Source organism: Oryctolagus cuniculus, chromosome 20 (genome assembly GCF_051225735.1).
Source record: "Oryctolagus cuniculus isolate XC-2025 breed Fujian yellow rabbit chromosome 20, ASM5122573v1, whole genome shotgun sequence".
Classification (NCBI taxonomy): Eukaryota; Metazoa; Chordata; class Mammalia; order Lagomorpha; family Leporidae; genus Oryctolagus; species Oryctolagus cuniculus.
The window spans coordinates 10,797,193-10,816,833 of record NC_142886.1 but is presented as its reverse complement, the minus strand read 5'-3'; the positions used below and the strand labels follow the sequence as shown (position 1 = coordinate 10,816,833).

General features: G+C 47.2%; 1 protein-coding gene across 8 annotated transcripts in view; it reads left to right on the top strand.

Moving 5' to 3' along the window:
* The window catches only part of SYNE2 (spectrin repeat containing nuclear envelope protein 2), a 392,381-nt gene that overhangs the window by 145,990 nt on the left and 226,750 nt on the right, over positions 1–19,641 (top strand). For all 8 annotated transcript variants that reach the window (XM_051826403.3, XM_051826401.3, XM_051826405.3 and 5 more), the window contains 7 exons: positions 2,786–2,943; positions 4,271–4,418; positions 5,235–5,839; positions 10,750–10,929; positions 11,526–11,676; positions 17,953–18,111; positions 18,744–18,905. In XM_051826403.3, the coding sequence (XP_051682363.3) occupies positions 2,786–2,943; positions 4,271–4,418; positions 5,235–5,839; positions 10,750–10,929; positions 11,526–11,676; positions 17,953–18,111; positions 18,744–18,905 (1,563 nt within the window). The remainder of the gene's footprint in view (positions 1–2,785; positions 2,944–4,270; positions 4,419–5,234; positions 5,840–10,749; positions 10,930–11,525; positions 11,677–17,952; positions 18,112–18,743; positions 18,906–19,641) is intronic.

Sequence of the window (19,641 nt, the reverse complement as noted above, 5' to 3'; positions counted from 1 at the left end):
TTTTTTTTAGTTGTTTATTATCTTTTTTTTTTTTTTTTTTTTTGACAGGCAGAGTGGACAGAGAGAGAGAGAGACAGAGAGAAAGGTCTTCCTTAGCCGTTGGTTCACCCTCCAATGGCCGCCGCGGCCGGCGCACTGCGCTGATCCGAAGGCAGGAGCCAGGTGCTTCTCCTGGTCTCCCATGGTGTGCAGGGCCCAAGCACTTGGGCCATCCTCCACTGCACTCCCGGGCCATAGCAGAGGGCTGGCCTGGAAGAGGGGCAACCGGGACAGAATCCAGTTCCCCAACCGGGACTAGAACCCGCTGTGCCAGCGCTGCAGGAGGAGGATTAGCCTATTGAGCCACGGCACCGGCAGTTGTTTATTATCTTTTAACAAAACTTAATGTATTTGAAAGATAGAGTGAGAGAGAGCGACAGGATTCCCATCGTCTGGTTTACTGTCCAAATGCCTGCAATGACTGCGCCTGGGCCAAGCCAAAGCTGTGAACTGGGAACTCAGTACTACGGGTCTCCCAATTACTTGAGCCATCACCCACTGCCTCCCAGGGGGGCGCAGTAGCAAGAAACTGGAGTCAGGAGCCAGAGCAGGCATTGAACACCTGAATGGGATCAAGGTGTCTCAACTGGCGTCTTCATCACTAGCCCAAATGTCCACGCCTGTTCATCAGCTTGACCGAATCGTCTTATTGACTACAATTGCTGTCCCCCAGTCATTGGGCAACGGGGGCAGGTGGTAGAGAGAATTGCATGCAGTCTGAGCGGTCGTCTTCCCAGAATATCTGTCTATGTGGAAGTCTCGCACTTGGCCAAGGAGCTTGAGTGTGGGCACCAGAGCATAAGCTGTCCTTATTCTCACGACTGTCCTTACACGCAGGGCATCCTTACTGCGTGCTTGTGAACACGTGAGCCCTCACAGGTTGAATCCATCATCAGGGAGCAAGAGGGTCCTGCGAGGTCCTCCGCTGTCCCCTCCCCGTGTTTTCTAGTCTCCTTCTTTTACGGTTCTTGGTCACACTCCGCCATCTGGCTCCTCTGTGGTTTTCATCTCCTTAGGCAGAATGTATATGCATTCAAATCCCTGTTCAAGTCATGGATCCAGCATGTTTTCATCTCAATTAAGAAAGTGTCTTGAGCCCTTTCCCTAGGGACTGAATAATGAGTTGCTTAGAGAAGCTGCTTCCAGTCTTCGGGAAAATGGAAGAACAGATTATGTTGCTGATCCCTCCATAGAATTCTGTAACAATGCCTTGGAAACAGCAACAGCAGAAGAACCAAGATACAGAATGATGGCTGTTTAATACTAAGCCATAAATTCAGTGCATTCTCTTCTTCTTTGTATAGAAGTAGTTTTGAGGCACTCCAGTTTTCTTTTTTCTTAAAGAGTTATTTATTTATTTATTTGAAAGTCAGAGTTACAGAGAGAGAGAGAGGGAGAGGCAGAGAGAGAGAGAGGTGTCTTCCATCTGCTGGTTCACGCCCCAATTGGCCGCAACAGCCAGAGCTGCACCAATCCAAAGCCAGCAGCCAGGAGATTCTTCTGGGTCTCCCATGAAGGTGCAGAGGCCCAAGGACTTGGGCCATCTTCTACTGCTTTCCTAGGTCATAGCAGAGAGCTGGATTGGAAGTGGAGCAGTCGGGACTCAAACTGGCGCCCATATGGGATGCTGGCACTACAGACAGCAGCTTTACTTGCTACGCCACAGCGCCGGCCCCTCCGGTTTTATTTTAATTTAGAAGATAGTGAAGGTTTAGTATCCAGAAGAAGAGACTGTCTTTTCATACATCTGTATCTATCTTTCTGAACTGTATTCTTTGTAGCTGCTTAGGAGAGGGGGTTTGGATACCTTTCCAAGTCCTGTTTTTGGGGCTGGTGCTGTGGTCCAGCAGGTAAAGCTGCCAACTGCAGTGCCAGCATCCCATACGGGCACTGGTTCGAGTCCCGGCTGCTCCACTTCCGATCCAGCTCTCTGCTATGGCCTGGGAAAGCAGTGGAGGATGGCCCAAGTCCTTGGGCCCCTGCACCCACGTGGGAGACCTGGAGGAAGCTACTGGCTCCTGGCTTCAGATCAGCCCAGCTCTGGCCATTGTGGCCAGTTAGAGAGTGAACCAGCGGATAAAAGACCTCTCTCTCTCTCTCTCTCTCTCTGCCTCTCCTCTCTTTGTGTAACTGTGACTTTCAAATAAATAAAATAGATCTTTTTAAAAAAAGGAAAAAAGTCCTGTTTTTGATGTCTTGAACTTCAGCAAATGGGTCCTCTGAAGAGTGCAGTTAATATTGTTATTGCCTACAGGATAGTTTACTTGCAAACGGCTGGAAGATATTTTAAATGCATGATCAGGGCCGGGGTTGTGGCACAGTGGGTTAAGCCGCTGCCTTCAATGCTTGCATCCCATAACAGAGCACTGTTTCAGAACTTGGCTGCTCCACTTCAGATCCAGCTTCCTGCTAATGCACCTGGGAAAGCAGTGGAGGATGGCCCAAGTGCTTGGACCCTTGTACCCACATGGGAGACCCAGACGAAGTTCCTGGTTCCTGCCTTTGGCCTGGCCTATCTCTGGCTATTTCAGCCATTTGGGGAGTGAACCAACAGATGGGTGCTCGCTCTCTTTCTTTCTCTATTACTCTGCCTTTCAAATTAATAAATAAATCTTCCCAGAAAGTGCATTGTCCTGTGCAATGTTGCTTTTGCTGCTATACTTGGTATATGTCTCATTTTCTATGAACAGAATCATTCTGGCTATTATCCTGTTAGTTGATGAATTAATTTTTTCCTTTCATATAGGGCTTAAAAAATGAAACTGATGCTTACTGGAAGGAGTTTGAAATCACCTCCCTGAAATTAGAAAATCTTGTGAGTGATGTGGAGAAGCCTGCGATAGTTAAGGCACGAGATGGACTAAAGGAAAAAGAAGGGGAGCTTCACCTAACCCTTCACGCCAGGTATGACTCTGGCATCTGTTAGCCAGGAGTTTCAGAAACTTCGTCATTTGCAAATGCCATTCTTAGCAAGCCTTTTCTACACTGAATGTGTCACTGTATTTAGCTGCCTTATGGAAGACAGTTTGCTGTTATGACTGCTGTTTCGCTGATAAGGAAACTGCTGTGCAGAAATAATGAAGTAACCAGGCCACTCCACTAGCCAGAGACGTGTGCAGGGACTTGACAAGGTTCCGGAAGAATGGAATGAAGAGACTGGTTGCTATGGTGCAGAACAATTTTTGAAATTCAGGCATAGTTTTTTCATAATACATGTCATTCAAGAACTGTATGGTGACCTCTCACATGCATAGATTTCAGGTTTTTTTTAAAAAGATTTATTTATTTGAAAGGCAGAGTTATATATATAGTTATATATATAAGGCAGAGAGGCAGAGAGAGAGGTCTTCCATCCGCTGGTTCACTCCCCAGGTGGTCACAATGGCCAGAGCTGTGCCAGTCCAAAGCAGGAAGACAGGAGCTTCCTCTGGGTCTCCCATATGGGTGCAGGGGCCCAAGGACTTGGACCATCTTCTGCTGCTTTCCCAAGCACATTAGCAAGGAGCTGGATCAGAAGTGGAGCATCTGGGATGTGAACCAGTGCCCATATGGGATGCTGGCACTGCAGGTGGTGGCTTTACCCGCTATGCCACAGTGCTGGCCCCATCAGTACTAATGATGTTGAAACAGCAGCAGTGAATTGGCCTTGTCCTGAAGCAGTGGATTAGGATGAGCTTAGCTCTGCTGCCTCTCACTAAATAAATGTCTCTTGAATGAAGGAATAAATTGGTCCGTGGATTGAAAAAAAAAAAAGGCTTGAATATAGCCAACAGCTCATTCTTTGGTATTTTGCTTCTACGTTTTTAAAAATAATTTACTTATTTATTTATTTGAAAGGCAGAAGAACAAAGAGAGAAAGACAGAGAGACCCACTCCACTGACAGTTAGGACTGGGCCGGGCTGACGCCAGGAGCCATGAACTCAATATGGGTCGCACAGGTGGATGGCAGGGATCCAACCATTTGCACCATCAGCTGGTGCCTTCCGGGGGACGCATTAGCAGACAGCTGGAACGGATCAGAAAGCAGTGGGGACTGGAAGCAGGCACTCCGGTGTGCTGTACGCTGCACACACCTTCCACTCCTGGGCTTGGGTTTTCATGTGATGGTCTGCATATCGTGTATTGTTATTGGATAGCCATTTTCTGCTGTTGGTTAAGGAATGGTATGAATATGCTGTAGGGATAATTTTCTGCTGCACATCCCCCTCATGTCTGTTACATTTTCCCCAGGCTGAAGTCTTTGGAGACAGCACTGCAGACTGTGTCCCCTGTAGAGAGGGAGACAGTGTTTCTCTGTGGCTTGGATTTGTCCCTTCCTGAAATTGTCATCCAGGACTTTCATCTTGTCAATGTTGATGGCATCTATCAACACCTGAGGGTAAATATAAGCAAATCTAAACTTAAGTAAGTAAATGTAGATATCATTGTATAGATTTAGACTATAAGCCACAATAAAAACTTCAACAATTTTGATTGTTACAGAAGAGGGTACACTTAAGAGTTTCCAGAAAATGGAATTAAAAATTCAAATTCCATGCATACAAAGATCTTCAAAAAATTTATGAAAAGTGCATATTAGGAATAGGAATGCATATAGGAAAAAACTATGTGTGGATTCCAACATATTCTTAGGTCAAAATAAACTTTTCTTTTATTTCCATTTTCCCACAAACTTTTTGACATATACTTGTACTTCTCAACCTTTTGATTTCTTGCAAATTTGGAGGTAGGTACCCTGGCGTAAATTATGGGACATCTTCTGAGAATTCAAGATGAAGCCTTGTTTATGAGTGTCTCCTTCAGCGTCTGAGTTCCTAAACACACGAGACACCGAGGCTTACCTCGATATATTCTGCCGTTTACTTACTTACATCCCGTCTGAAATGAAAAATCTTTGATTTATTTTCCTGATGACGCAGCAGATGTCTCAATAGCTTGTCACTAGTCGCTTGCTTTGGCGTAGATAACTTCCATGTTTGCTTTCTTTGGGGGATTGAAACATCAGCAAGGACACTGGGTAATGAAACAGAGGGGCCAGCCAATCATTTGTCATTTAAATGTTCCCTTGTGTCCAAACTGTCAGCCTTGGTTGCACTCATAAGCATTTTTCTAGACCAAATCTCATAAATTAGGGACTGGTTTCTGATGCTTTCGGGACCCAAGTCTTTTTTGGCGTTTCTTACCTTTATTTTAGGACATCCAGGACTCCGTAACAAAGCAGATTGAAATCTGTAATGAAGAGCTGGACAGCTTCGCATCAAAGGAATTGCACCCATCTGACGTGCAGGCAGCACAGAACATTACACTGACCTGCAAAGCGCAACTTGAAGGAATGAGCCACAAGGTGCAGACCAGGGACGGCGCCCTCAGAGCTCTGGAAGACTTTCTGGAATGTCTAAGAACAGCTAAACCCTCTGCTGAGGGCACCGCAGACGGGCCAGCCGAGCAGAACCCGGAAGCACCAGGAAACGCCTCCAACGCAGAAAACGAAGTGGGCGCAACTCAGCTGCTGAAAGACAGGGCCAGGCATTTGGACGAAAGTTTGGAGGTGCTTGGAGTCAGCCTTAAAGATGTGCAGCAAGGCGAAGACACGTCCTGTGAAAAGCTGCTGGAGGCTTCGAGCCTGAGGGTATTGGGGTCCTGTGGCTCCAGCCCACGGGAGGAGCTCACCGAGGAAGCCAGATTACTGGAAGCTTGCATTCTCAGAAATAACGAGCTCTTCAAAAACATTCAAGATGTACAGAGCCAGATCGGTAAACTTGGCCTTAAGGACCCTACCATCCCAGCCGTGAAGCATCGGTAAGCACCGGGTGGTCTCCGGCGGCACTGGTCTGTGGTTTTGAATCTCCGAGGGTGACGCGGCGGCTCCCTGCGTCTCAAGTCAGCATCCTCCTGCTTGATCCTTGCCTTTCCAAAATGAGACGCGGTTCATTTTCCCGTCTCTGAAGCGTGCGTTCCCCGCGGGTGTGGAGGGCGGGAAGTCCTTCAGATTCTCTCGTGCTTCCGCGTGGTTAGTGCGGGTCCTTGCGGGAGGAGACTGACACACCCACTCTTGGGACGCAGCCGGTGCAGGAGGCGGGACATGCGCCTGTGCATCTCACTGCTGCTGCGTTCGCCCGGGCTACTGAGTCTCTTCCCTATAGGATGAGGCTGGGGGCCGAGTGGGCGGGCCTGGGGCTGAATCCAGAGTCTGGCTCAGGTTGGCGTTCGTGCTGGAGACCGAGCAAAGCCGTGCAGGCTGGTGGGGACCTCAGAAAGTTCATGGAAAAATGGCATTAAAAGAGAAATTCATTTTGGTGCAAAAATTAATAAATAAATTCAGTAGTTAGTTAATTTGAGAAGCAAAGAGACAGAGTTTCCAACCACTGGTTCACTCTCCAAACTCCTGCAGGTTCTGGGGAACTGGAACTGGGAACTCAATCCCAGAATCCCATGTGGGTACCAGGAACCCAGTGACGTGGGTCCACACTGCTGCCTCCCAGGGTCTGCATTCACAGGAAGTTGGAGTCAGGAGCCAGAGCCAAGACTCCGGCTCAGACACTCCCGTGTGGGATGCAGGCATCTTAAATGTTAGGCTAAAGTCCTCTCCTTCCAGAAATTTGAAATCCATGCATGTGAGAGATCTTCCAAAGTTTTTGGGAAATGCATGGTTTTTGCAAAAACTATGCATGGATTGCAACCTTTATTTTGGACCAAAATAAACTGGTCTTTTAATGCCATTTTCCACAGGCTTTTTAAAAAAGGTTTATTTATTTATTTGAAATGAAGAGTTACAGAGAGAGAAAGAGAGAGAGAGAGAGAGAGAGATCTTCCATCCCCAAATGGCCGCAACAGTCGGGGCTGGGACAGACTGAAGCCAGGAGCCAGGAGCTTCCTCTGGGGCTCCCACGTGGAGCTGACCAGGTCCCTCTGTAGAGCTGCGTGTGCCCCTCCCTCTGCCATTGCCCTGTGCCCTCACTCCCCACGAGACTCATACCTAGAGTGCCCCAGTTCAATCTGATGTCCTGGAATAAATATTAGATTCTACTTGAATCCATTGTAATTATCAATTTGTAAATGGATCATAGGTAAGTATGACTTTATAAATGAAAACCACATATTGATATACTTATTAATAATTACTACATAAAATAAATGCCTTTAGTGATTGATGTAGCTATTAGCAGAACAGCTATGCATTGTCTCCAGGCACTTTTTAGGTATTGAGAGAGCAACAGTGATGACAAAATAGGTAAAAATTCTTGTGCCTCATAGAATTTATTAAAAAAATGCATGCTGAGAAAAAATTATGCATGGATTTTTAAAATGTTTTGCACCAAGAGAAGCTTAAAAATTCTTGTAGAACTTATTTAGTAACTTATTTTGGAGAGAGAGAACACTCCCATCTGCTGGTTTACTCCCCAAGTGCCCTCAATGGCTGGACCTGGGCCAGGCTGAAACCAGGAAGTGAGAACCCAGTCTGGGTCTCCTACGTGAGCCATCACTACTGCCTCCAAGGCATGGCTTAGGGAGCTGGCACTGCAAGTGGAAGCTGGACTTGAACCCAGGCTCTCTGACATGGGATGCAGGCGTCCCAAGTGGCTTCCTACCCACTCAGCCAAGCACCTGCCCCAAAACTTACCTTTCTGTTGCATTTCCCATGAGCCTTTTGAAGTGCCCTCTGTGTCTGGTGGTGCTAACATCTGTGGAGAATCAGTAAGGGGAGGGCTGCAGTTCAGTAGGGTCATCAGGCGAGGCCTCACTGAGGGTGACCTTTGAGTAAGATGAGTTACCAGAACAAAGCCACGTGCCTTCCTGGAGGAAATGTCTTCTAGGCTCAGGGCGCAGTAGCGACAGCAGAGAAATGAGTGGAGGTCCCGGAGGTGATGTTGGGACAGGGCTGTGATGTGTGCTACAGGATGTAGGCCAGATGGTGCTTCGACTTTTCCTTTGAGTGACTGGAAGTCTTGGAACGTTCTGAACAGAAAAGATTGGGCGTTCATCGTAGTTCTCTCTGGCTGCGGTGTTGAAAGTAGGCTGTAGGAGTCGAGAGAAGTCCCAGGAAGTCTGGCTTGATCTATTGCAATCCTCCCTGTAAGCGGGGATGATGGCACGGGCAGGGGGAGGTGGTGGCCGGTGCTAAGCGTCTGTGTGTCTTGAAGACAGAGGACACAGACTGGCTGACACCTGGGCTCTGGGGCCTGAAAGGAACTTCAGAGCCAGCAGTGATGGCCAGGTTTGACCTGAGCAGTTGGAGGAATGGAGAATTCAGTGAGATGAGAAAGACATGCTTATCTGGGATCGATGGAGCGGTCAGGTGTGCTTGGTCATAGAAATGAGGGCTATTTTGACATTAAAGTAGTGATAGCCAAAAGACTTTTTCAAAAATTTGTATTTATGTATTTGAGTTACAAAGAGAGGGATCTTCCACCTGCTGGTTCACTCCCCAAATAGCCGCAAAGGCTGGAGCTGGGCCGATCAGAAGCCAGGAGCTTCTTTCAGGTCTCCCACATGGGTGCAGGGACCCAAGCACTTGGGCCATCTTCTACTGCTTTCCGAGGCCCTAGCAGAGAGCTGGATCAGAAGTGGAGCAGCTAGGACTTGAACCAGCGCCCATATGGGATGCCGGCGCCGCAGGTGGAGGCTTAGCCTACTACACCACAGTGCCAGCCTCACCCACAAGACTCTTGAAGACAGATGGCTTCAGGAGACAGGAGAGAGGTCTGGGCCACTTGCAGCCTGGGACTGGCCAGCGCGGCCCCAGGAGGGAGCTATGTAGGCTTCTCAAGAGAAGGTTCAGGTTGAACATTCTGGGGTTTTCCACGTAAAGGTGAGGGAGGTGAAGGAGAACCAGTGCGAGATACTGGGAAGGAGCTGGTGAGTGCTTTAGGGGGAAAGTCAGCAGAGCCTGGGGCCAGGTGAGGCGGGCATTTCAAGTGAGGAGGAGGTGACCCCTGGGTCGGACCCTGCAGAGCACCCACGCAAGGTGCAGCTTGGGAATGGTACGTGCATTTCCCGGTGTGCAGGGTGCTGGAGATCTTGACCGCAGTTTTGATGGAGCAGGAGGCAGTGAAAGCCTTAGGGCAGTGCATTTAAGAGAAGCTGCGGGGCTCGCGCTGTGGTGCAGCGGATTAAAACCCCAGCCTGCCACACTGGCATCTCCTATGGGCACTGGTTCAATTCCTGGCTGCTCCACTTCCGATCCAGCTCTCTGCTATGGCCTGGGAAAGCAGTAGAAGATGGCCCAAGTTCTTGGGCCCCTGCACCCACGTGGAAGGCCCGGAAGAAGCTCCTGGTTTCTGGCTTTGGATCGGCACAGCTCCGGCCATTGCGGCCATCTGGGGAGTGAACCAGCGAGTGGAAGACCTCTCTCTCTCTCTCTCTCTCTGCCTCTCCTCTCTGTGTAACTCTGACTTTCAAACAAATAAATAAATCTTTAAAAAAAAAAAGGAAGAAGCTGCAGGAGAGGAAGTAGAGGCGTGAGCAGTTGCACAGTGTTGGTTAGGTGAAAGGTGTTAATCCCACCAGCACTCATTTACAGGTTAAACCCTGCATTAAATGAGCCTTTTGATGTATGAGAGCTTTTCATACGTGGTACTTTGAAACATTTGTGGAGCATGGAACTAAAACATGCATTTATTCTGGTGCAAAAGTTTTTGAAACCCATACATAGATTTATTTTTTTTATTTTTATTTTTTGACAGGCAGAGTGGACAGTGAGAGAGAGAGACAGAGAGAAAGGTCTTCCTTTGCCGTTGGTTCACCCTCCAATGGCCGCCGCGGCTGGCGCACTGCAGCACCGCGCTGATCCGATGGCAGGAGCCAGGAGCCAGGTGCTTTTCCTGGTCTCCCATGGGGTGCAGGGCCCAAGCACCTGGGCCATCCTCCACTGCACTCCCGGGCCACAGCAGAGAGCTGGCCTGGAAGAGGGGCAGCCGGGACAGAATCTGGCACCCCAACCGGGACTAGAACCCGGTGTGCCAGCGCCGCTAGGCGGAGGATTAGCCTAGTGAGCCACAGCGCCGGCCCATACATAGATTTTTTTATAATCAGCATTTTCTTTGTTGTTGTGGTTTTAAAGATTGATTGATTGATTTGAAAGTTGGTGTTACAGAGAGGGAGAGACAGAGAGATCTTCCAGGTGCTGGTTCACTCCCCAAATGGCCTCAACAGCCAGAGCTGGGCCAGGCTGAAGCCAGGAGCCAGGGCTTCCTCTGTGTCTCCGCGTGGGTACAGGGGCCCAAACACCTGGGCCATCCTCTGCTGCTTTCCCAGGCCCATTAGCAGGGAGCTGGATCAGAAGCGGAGCAGCCAGGTCTCCACTCGGCGCTCATACAGGATGCTGGTGTCCCAAGGCAGTTCAACCCGTTGTGTTCCCATCATGCCAGTCCTGATAGAATAGGCATTTTTGGTGAGCTTTTGAATACTCCCATATCTGCAAGAATTTAAAAAATTTTTGCACTAAAGTAAACTACGAATAATTGCATTTCCCTATCAGTTTTGTAAAGTGTCCTTGGACAAAGGGCAAAAGAGCAAGCCTGCCCTAGCTCTCTCTGTTCTCCGTGGCCTCTCCCACCCTTCCCTCATCCAACTCTGATCTCAACATTTCACACATACTCACACACACTCGCTCTGTGTTCCCAACCCCCAATCCGTCCCCACCATTACCTGTATTTGTATTGGGTCATGTTGGTTAACAATTCTTTACCAAGCTCTTTTCCATAATGCAGGAAAAAATCATTAATCAGACTGGATAAGGATCTGGATGGATACGAGGAAGAGAAGAAGCACCTTCAAGAATTGGCTCTTTCTCTCCCGCAATTCCACGATGGCAGAGAACTCGTACTGAGTCAGCAATGCCACCGTACCGTGCGCCTGTGGGAGAACACGAAAGCTGCGCTGGCCGAGTGGTAAGAGAAGACGCCGCTCCTCTGCAGAACCGTCTGAGGCACAGCTAGCTCTTGGGAACATGTACGCTGAGATACACTCGCAGGGGGCGTAAACGTGAGGCGCGCAGGGGGCGTAAACGTGAGGTGCGCAGGGGACGTAAACGTGAGGCGCGCAGGGGGCGTAAACGTGAGGCGCGCAGGGGCGTAAACGTGAGGCGCGCAGGGGCGTAAACGTGAGGCGCGCAGGGGACGTAAACGTGAGGTGCACAGGGGGCGTAAACGTGAGGTGCGCAGGGACGTAAACGTGAGGCGCGCAGGGGACGTAAACGTGAGGCGCGCAGGGACGTAAACGTGAGGTGCGCAGGGGACGTAAACGTGAGGCGCGCAGGGGCGTAAACGTGAGGCGCGCACCCTGGTGCTCTCGGGACTGGCGCCTGGGTGTGCGGTTCTGGCACCTGCCTCTCTCTAACTCTGCCTTTCAAATACATAAATAAATATTTATAAATGGAAAGTGCTTTCTTAGCTTACCTAGGTCGTTCTTGCAGGATCCTAAGAGAAGCAATGATTTACAATGTTACTTGCAGACACTTAGCTGTTTTCCTTTTCTCTCTGCACAGCCTTGAACAATGTGGAAGAGTTTTGGAGCTCCTAAAACAATATCATAATTTTAAAAGCAGCTTGACCACTTTGATTCAGAAAGAAGAGAACGCCATCTCCCTCCAGGCTTCGTACATGGGAAGGGAAAACCTGAAGAAGAGGATCGCAGAGGTGAGTCCTGTTCCCAAAGAAAGCCTACACAGTGAGCTCAGGGAGGATACTGGAGCCTCAGTGATTTTTCAGGGCAGGCATTACGGTGCAGTGGGTTAAGCTGCGCTCGGGACACCTGCATCCCATATCAAGGTGCCTGGTTCGAGTCCTGGCTCCTCCACTTCCCATCCAGCTTCCTGCTAATGTGTGTCCCTGGGGACAGCAGGCGGTGGCTCAAGTACTTCAGTCCTTGCCACCTGTGTGGGAGACCTGGCTTGAGTTCCAGTCTCCTGGCTTCAGCCTGTCCCAGCCCTGGCTGCTGTGGGCATTTGGGGACTGAACCAGCAGATGGATGATTCTCTCTCTCTCCCTCTCTCTCTCTCTCTCTCGCTCTCTCTATTTTAAATAAGTAAAAATAAATACACACTTATAAATAAATTCAGTAACTTTTGAAACTTGATATAAAATAAGTTACTAGTGACTCTTGTCTTAGCAGATATCTAGGAATTTATTGAATTTATCACCAGGGCTTGCAAAACATCAGTTCCGGGGGGATGCTGGGTTGCATCTGCTGTTTGGGCTTTGGTAGCTGGAGCGGTGGTTCTGCTGAAGCCCTGAAGCCCCTGCTGCTGCCTCTGTAAGTTTGTAGCAGGCTTTGTACCCACCTTCCACCTACAGGAACCTGAACCTGCGCCACAGGCTTGAGCGAAGGCAGACGAGAGGAAAATCGTCTCTTGCGAGTGGACAAGGGGAAAATGGCATTTCTATTCCTCTCTGGGTTGTGTAAGCTCATCTTCACATTGCTCTGTGTATGGCCTCCCTAATCACCACTTCATGTTTTAGGAAGTGTAACAGTTTTGGACACTAGATGTCATTATTTTCTGTGATTTGTGTACAGCAGTCGTCAACCAGAGAAGTGAAGAATGGAATAATTAGAAGACATCGCTGTACCATTTCACGAGACACAAGAAAGTTGCTTTTCCTGATTTTTTAAAAAATTTATTTATTTATTTGAAAGGAAGAGTTACAGAGAGGCAGAGGCAGAGAGAGAGAGAGAATTATGTCTTCTATCTGATGGTTCACTCCCCAGTTGGCTGCAACCGCCGGAGCTGCACCAATCCGAATGAGGCCAGGAGCCAGGAGCTTCTTCCTGGTCTCCCATGTGGGTGCAGGGGCCCAAGCACTTGGGCCATCCTCCACTGCTTTCCCAAGCCATAGCAGAGAGCTGGATTGGAAGAGGAGCAGCTGGGACTAGAACTGGCACCCATATGGGATGCCGGCACCACAGGTGTAGGATTAACCTACTGCGCCATGGCACAGGCCCCGAAATTATCTTTTAATCCTATGTTCCCATGAACTTTTTGAAATATCCTCACCTTCCTGGATGTTAGAAAGTGATTTTGGTCAACTTCCCCAGCTGTTGAAAGCAACACCAGTGCAGACTTCAGCTACCAGATTGGTACACGCCATTTCATTTTGATCGGGAATGATTAACCCCCAAGGCTCAGGTGACAGAGTATTGGGCAAAGCTCTTATCTCAGATCCACTCTCTCAGACTCACTTTTGAAACGCTGACCAGTGGGAAAGAGCACAGTACACATCCTAGTTGTCCAATAGGTGTCTGTGGCCGTGGCTTCCTGTCCGACCCAACTGCAGGAGGCTGAGACCCTGGGCAGGACGGTGGTGTGCTCAGATGCAGCCCATGTGGTTCCATGCAGTGGAGCCTGCTTCTGGGGACCTGGGAGCACCGGCCCTCGTTCCACTGGATTCTTTTTTTTTTAAAGGTTTATTTATTTTTTTGAAAGGCAGAGTTACAGAGAGAGAGAAAAAGAGAAAGAGAGAGAGATGTCTTTCATCTGCTGGCTTACTCCCCAAATGGCTGCAACATTCAGAGCTGGGCTGATCCAAAGTCAGGAGCCAGGAGCTTCTTCCAGGTCTCCCACACAGGTGCAGGGCCCAGGCACTTGGGCCATCTTCCACTGCTTTCCCAGGCCATAGCAGAGAGCTGGATCGGAAGTGGGGCAGCCGGGACTCAAACTGGCACTCATATGGGATGCTGGCACTGCAGGTGGCTGTACCCATTGAGCCACAGTGCCAGCCCCCATTTGATTGGATTTGGAGAGCTCTGATTTCCATTGCTGTAGGAGTCCAGCGTGTTCAGTCTTACAAGATCTTCTTGGACTTGTGTCCCCATTTGCATCACCACCCTTCTGTGTGCCCTGATGCCAGATCTCCTGCATGGTGCGTTTGTTCCAGGGTCAAGGTCTCAGCCTTGTTCCATAGACCCTGAACCTTTTCCTTGTATACTGACAGATGCCTGGTTCGTCTTGCCTTGCTGCTTCTCTGTTTGTGCAAATCCCTCTCAGTTCAGGAGCCCCGCCTTAGCCCTGCTAAGTGTGATCCAGTTAGCAGCAGACCCTACCTTTCTGGATTTGCCGAGGTAGCACCTGTCAGTCCTTAGCCAGGGCTCCTTGGTTCAGTGCCAGGGACTTAATCAGCAGCTATGATGCCCACTCTGTGTGTGACCTGTCGGATAGCTGTAGGACCCCATAACTGTAAACTCGACTTCCTAGAAGCTTCCTCCTGCCCCCCTATTGGCAGGTGGCCCCCGTCCTGGGTGCTACTCTCTCTGTCAGTACTAACTCCTCCATGGCTGTTGAAACAGGACCCAGCTCTGTCCTCTAGAGCAGGTCAAGGTCTTCATCTAGCAGGGTTTGGAGGGAGTCCATCTCACCAGGTGCTGGAACCCTGGACCTAACCTTGGTTCCCTCCTCTCCCTGTGTGGCTGACTGCATGTCTGCCCCTATGCGTACCTCCAGGGAATGTCTAACCCTTTTCTGGATTCTGTGACATGGACATGGATGGACTGACTTCTTATTGGCTCCTCCCTTCCCCCTTCCCCCGTCTCCTTTCTAGACCAGGATTTCGGCCATCTCTGGGTCGTTAATTACTTGCTGCTCATTCTTGAGCTTTGCCCTTTGCTGGCTCTTCGTCTCTCACCAGAAATTCTCATCCCCTGTTGTTGTGTTTGTGGGATTGTGCCATGTCATTACAGTAGCCTCTGGTGAGAGAATGGAGACAAACATGGATTTGGTCCTGTGTGTTACACTTGGACTCTAGATTGATGTGTTTATTTGTTAGAAGAACATGAAATACAGACTACAATCCCTTTCCACTAGATGTCTTACTACGATATCTGTAGGCTGGTTTTGTATTTAAGGGGTCCTCGAAAGGGTCCTGGGAAATGGAACTGCGTGATAAGCTTATTTTGGTGCTAACATTTTGGAAATCTATACATATGATGAAAGTATGAAAAACACAGAAGATAAAAAGTTCATGGAAAATACATGATTAAAAACATAGAGCTATACATATACTCATGCAATATTGAATTCTGGGTTGTTGTTTAACATTGTAAGCATTTCCTATATGTTTGTACATATGTGAGAGGAAAGAATTTTGTATAGTTTTAAAGCTATCTGTTAAAAAAATTAATTGTTAATCCATAAGGCTTATAAAAGAGAGAAATGCTTCCAAAAAATTCCTAAATGTGATATAAGTGCCCAGTTCCGGGTTGCTAATTGCAACAAGATCTGTAAGGTCGTAGACAAGATTGTTCACCGTGAAACTGATGGGCAATGTCGATAGTAAGATTCTGCCAGTTATAACAGATGTCCCAATTTGTGATGAAAATCTAGTTGACAACAATTATGACATACATTGAGTTTCAAAACACGGATGTCAGAAATCTTTTCATATTTTGCTCAAAAAGTCCACTATAAGCTGAAAGGTATATATTTCTTTTTTTAACTTTTAAAAATATTTATTTATTTATTTGAGAGACAGAGTTACAGAGAGAGAGAGAGAGAGAGAGAGAGAGAGAGAGATCTTCCATCTGTTGGTGTGCTCCCTAAATGCCTACAACAGCTAGAGCTAAGCTAGGCAGAAGCCAGGAACTCACAACTCCATCTGGGTCTTCCACATGGGTGGCAGGGACATAATTCCTTAGCTATCCTCTGCTGCTTTCCCAGGAAGCTGGATTGGAAGTGGAGTAGCCAGGACTCAAACTGGCACTCCTATAAGGGATACAGGTGTCCCAAACAGTGACTTAACCTGATGCCTCACAATGCCTGCCCCAGCTTCTCATTTCAACAGTAGTTTCAATCATGGATATGTTAAAGAATATGAGCTTTTAAATATAAAGGATTCTTTTATACAGAGTTCATATTTACACTTTAATAAGTTTGTTTAAACCTGCCTCATATATGGAATTTATTATTAAAGTACATTTTAAATTATTTAATCATTAAGTAATGCTATGGAATAGAAAAATACTTTTAATAAATTTGATAGCATTAGGTTTGCAATAGTACATAGGGAACTGGTTGAAATTAGTCAGAAACAGCACTGTGATCCTAATGGATATTTTTACATAGGAAAGAAGTTAACAGTTGCCAAGAGACATAGTTCAACCTCGCTGGTGATCAAAGAACACCCAAACTGCTTGATGTCATCTTTTTTTTAAAGATATATTTATTTATTTGTAAGGCAGAGGTACGGAGATACAGAGGCAGAGGGGGAGAGAGAGACAGAGAGAGAATCTTTCATCTGCTGATTGATTCACTCCCCAAATGGCCACAACAGCCAGGGCTGGGCCAGGCCAAAACCAGGAGCCAGGAGCTTCATCCGGGTCTCCCATGTGGATGCAGGGGCTCAAGCACTTGGGCCATCCTCTGCTATTTTCCCAGGTGCATTAGCAGGGAGCTGGATCAGAAGTGGAGCAGCCAGGACTCCAACTGGCACCCATATGGGGTGCCGGTGCTGCAGGCTTTTCCCACTGTGCCACAATGCTAGCCCCTGCTATTTTTCAGAACACAATGTGGTGGAACTCTCTAGTAAAGCCCCCTGGATTGTAAATTTCTTTGGGGGGAATTTCTACATTATACACTCAATTTCGTTAGTATTGACGGGTTTATTTATGTTACATATTTAATATTGGATGAGTTGTGGTAGTTGGTAGTGGTTCATTTCATCTGAGTGTATAGTTGTTTGTAACATTCCCATGCTTCCTCTTGCTAACTGCAGCGTCTCATGACATCCCTGGCTTCACTCCTAATACTGTTGTTGCTTTCTTTTTATGCTTAGTCTTGCTAGAGGTTTGTCAGTTTCCCCGATCTTTCTAAGAATAGCTCTCCGTTTTACTGAATTTTCTCTAATGTTCTTGTATTTTTAATTTAGCTGATTTTAATTTTTATTATTTCCTTCTTTCTGCTAGCTTTGGGTTTATTTTTTTTTTCTAGCTTTTTTTTTTTTTTTTTTTTTTTTTTTGACAGGCAGAGTGGACAGTGAGAGAGAGAGACAGGTGAGAAAGGTCTTCCTTTGCCGTTGGTTCACCCTCCAATGGCCGCCGCGGCCGGCGCGCTGCGGCCGGCGCACCGCGCTGATCCGATGGCAGGAGCCAGGAGCCAGGTGCTTTTCCTGGTCTCCCATGGGGTGCAGGGCCCAAGCACCTGGGCCATCCTCCACTGCACTCCCTGGCCACAGCAGAGGGCTGGCCTGGAAGAGGGGCAACCGGGACAGAATCCGGCGCCCCGACCGGGACTAGAACCCGGTGTGCCGGCGCCGCTAGGCGGAGGATTAGCCTAGTGAGCCGCGGCGCCGGCCTTTCTAGCTTCTTGAATTGGTCCCTTAGGTTATGGATTTGAGACTTTCCTCTTTTCTTTTTTTTTTTTTTTTAAGATTTATTTATTTTGCTTGTAAGTCAGAGTTACACAGAGAGAGAAAGAGAGAGAGAGACAGAGAGAGAGAGAAATCTTCCATCTGCTGGTTCACTCCCCAATTGGCCGCAACAGTCAGAGCTGAACCAATCCGAAGCCAGGATCCAGGACCTTCTTCCAGGTCTCCCACACGGGCGCAGGGGCCCAAGGACTTGGGCCATCTTCTACTGCTTTCCCAGGCCACAGCAGAGAGCTGGATCAGAAGTGGAGCAGCCGGGACTTGAACCAGCACCCATATGGGATGCCGGCACAGCAGGCGGAGGCTTTACCCGCTATGCCGCAGCGCTGGCCCCTTTCATCTTTTCTGATGTGTGCATTTAATGCAATAAACCTCCCTTTCCACTGTGTCTCACAAGTTGTGATGTTTTGCTTTCATTTACAGTTTGTTTATTGTAGTTTAAAATTTCCCTTGGGACTTCGTCTTTGATCCATATTTAGAAGTGTGCTGTTTACTTTCCAAGAGAGTAGAGATTTTTGTCTTTGTCGCTATCTCAAAAACATGCTTTCTATCTCTTTACAGATTGAGACGATCAAGGAAGAATTTAATGAACATGTAGAAGTTGTAGACAAGATAAACCAGATCTGCAAAAATCTACAATTTCATTTAAATAAAATGAAAACCTTTGAAGAACCACCTTTTGAAAAAGAGGCTAATATCATTGTGGACAGATGGCTTGATGTATGTGTTGACTTCATTGCCAATTCTATTTCTTGCACAATGATGAAATTCATCTTTTTTCTAATGTTCTTGGCATTTTTATCTGTTTTCAAAATTTAAAAATATTCATTGAGAAAATGTTCAAATAGTGTACAATGTATGGCTTTGTAATTAATTAATTTCACTCCCAGAATTAGACACTGCTAACAAGTGAGTCTGTAGTCTTCCATTTAATTGATTTAAAATTAATTAAAACATTACCCATTCATGCAGGACGCTGGTGTTCAACAACAAATTTAAAGTAGTACGTTTTTGGTTAAGTAGTAATAATATTTTTGGATTACAGACTGAGAATTTGTCTTCATCGTGTTTTCATATGGATTTAAAAGCATCTTTTTTTTTCAATTGTGGTTCAGAAATCAGATTTTGCCTCTAATTGGGCATAGCTATCAGAAATCAGATAAGACTTTTTGTTTTTAAAAAAGAAAACCTCGATGATACATGTTAAAGCAAATGCTTTGTTGATAAGTAAAACAAAATATTTAGTCAGTAATGGCAAACTCAGATTTAATTTTAAAACATTATTTGGCTGAAACAATGGTTTTCATACTTTCCCCATGACTTGTGTTACTTCTGTTTCACAATTCTGGTAGATAAACGAGAAGACAGAAGACCACTATGAAAATCTTGGTCGCGCTCTAGCTTTGTGGGACAAACTTTATAACGTGAAAAACGTCTGTGATGAGTGGACCGAAGAGGTTGTTCAAAAGATGGAGCTCCATCCGCTGACTGCTGAGGACAGAGACAGGCTGGAGGTATTGACAGATTAAAATCTATGCTTTTTCTCTACAGCTGATATTTATTGAGTTTGCCTTCTTGGAGCAGAGTGACAAGAAAATCTTTATTTCTGTCACTATCCCCTTGGAGACACCTGGACTCTGCCGCTTCCATGATGATATGCAGGAGGACTGGAGCAGGTGTTACTATTTCTCAGGGGGAAAGGCACGGATAAAATGATCTTGTGTGGAAAAGGTTTGCGTTTTTATTTTCATGAACGTCTGACTACAATGTAGCATTTGTTTCGATTCTGAATGTAGCCAACAAACAGTGCAATGACATTATATATAACTTAGTTATCAAGAAAATCACAGGAAGTCGGCCCAGGTGCTTAGGGAGCTGCCACCAGTGTGGGAGACCAGGCCGGAGCTCCTGGGCCTGGCTCAGACCTGGCTGTTGTGGGCATTTGGGCAGTGAGCCATCAGTTGGAAATCTCTCTCTCTCTTTCTCTCTCTTCCTCTCTGTCACTCTGCCTTTCAAATAGATGATAGGTCTTTTAAAAAGAAAAAGGAACGTCACTGATATTTTCAGATCCCTCAAGTTTTGTTTTTCAAATATTATTATGCGAAGGGTCTGCAGGCTTTACCAGAGAGGGTTGTGGTACGGAAGGCTAAGAACTGGGGCCAGTGTTCTGACAGATCCCGTGTGAGCACTGATTTGAGTCCCAGCTGCTCCTCTTCTGATCCAGCTCTCTGCTGTGGCCTGGGAAAGCAG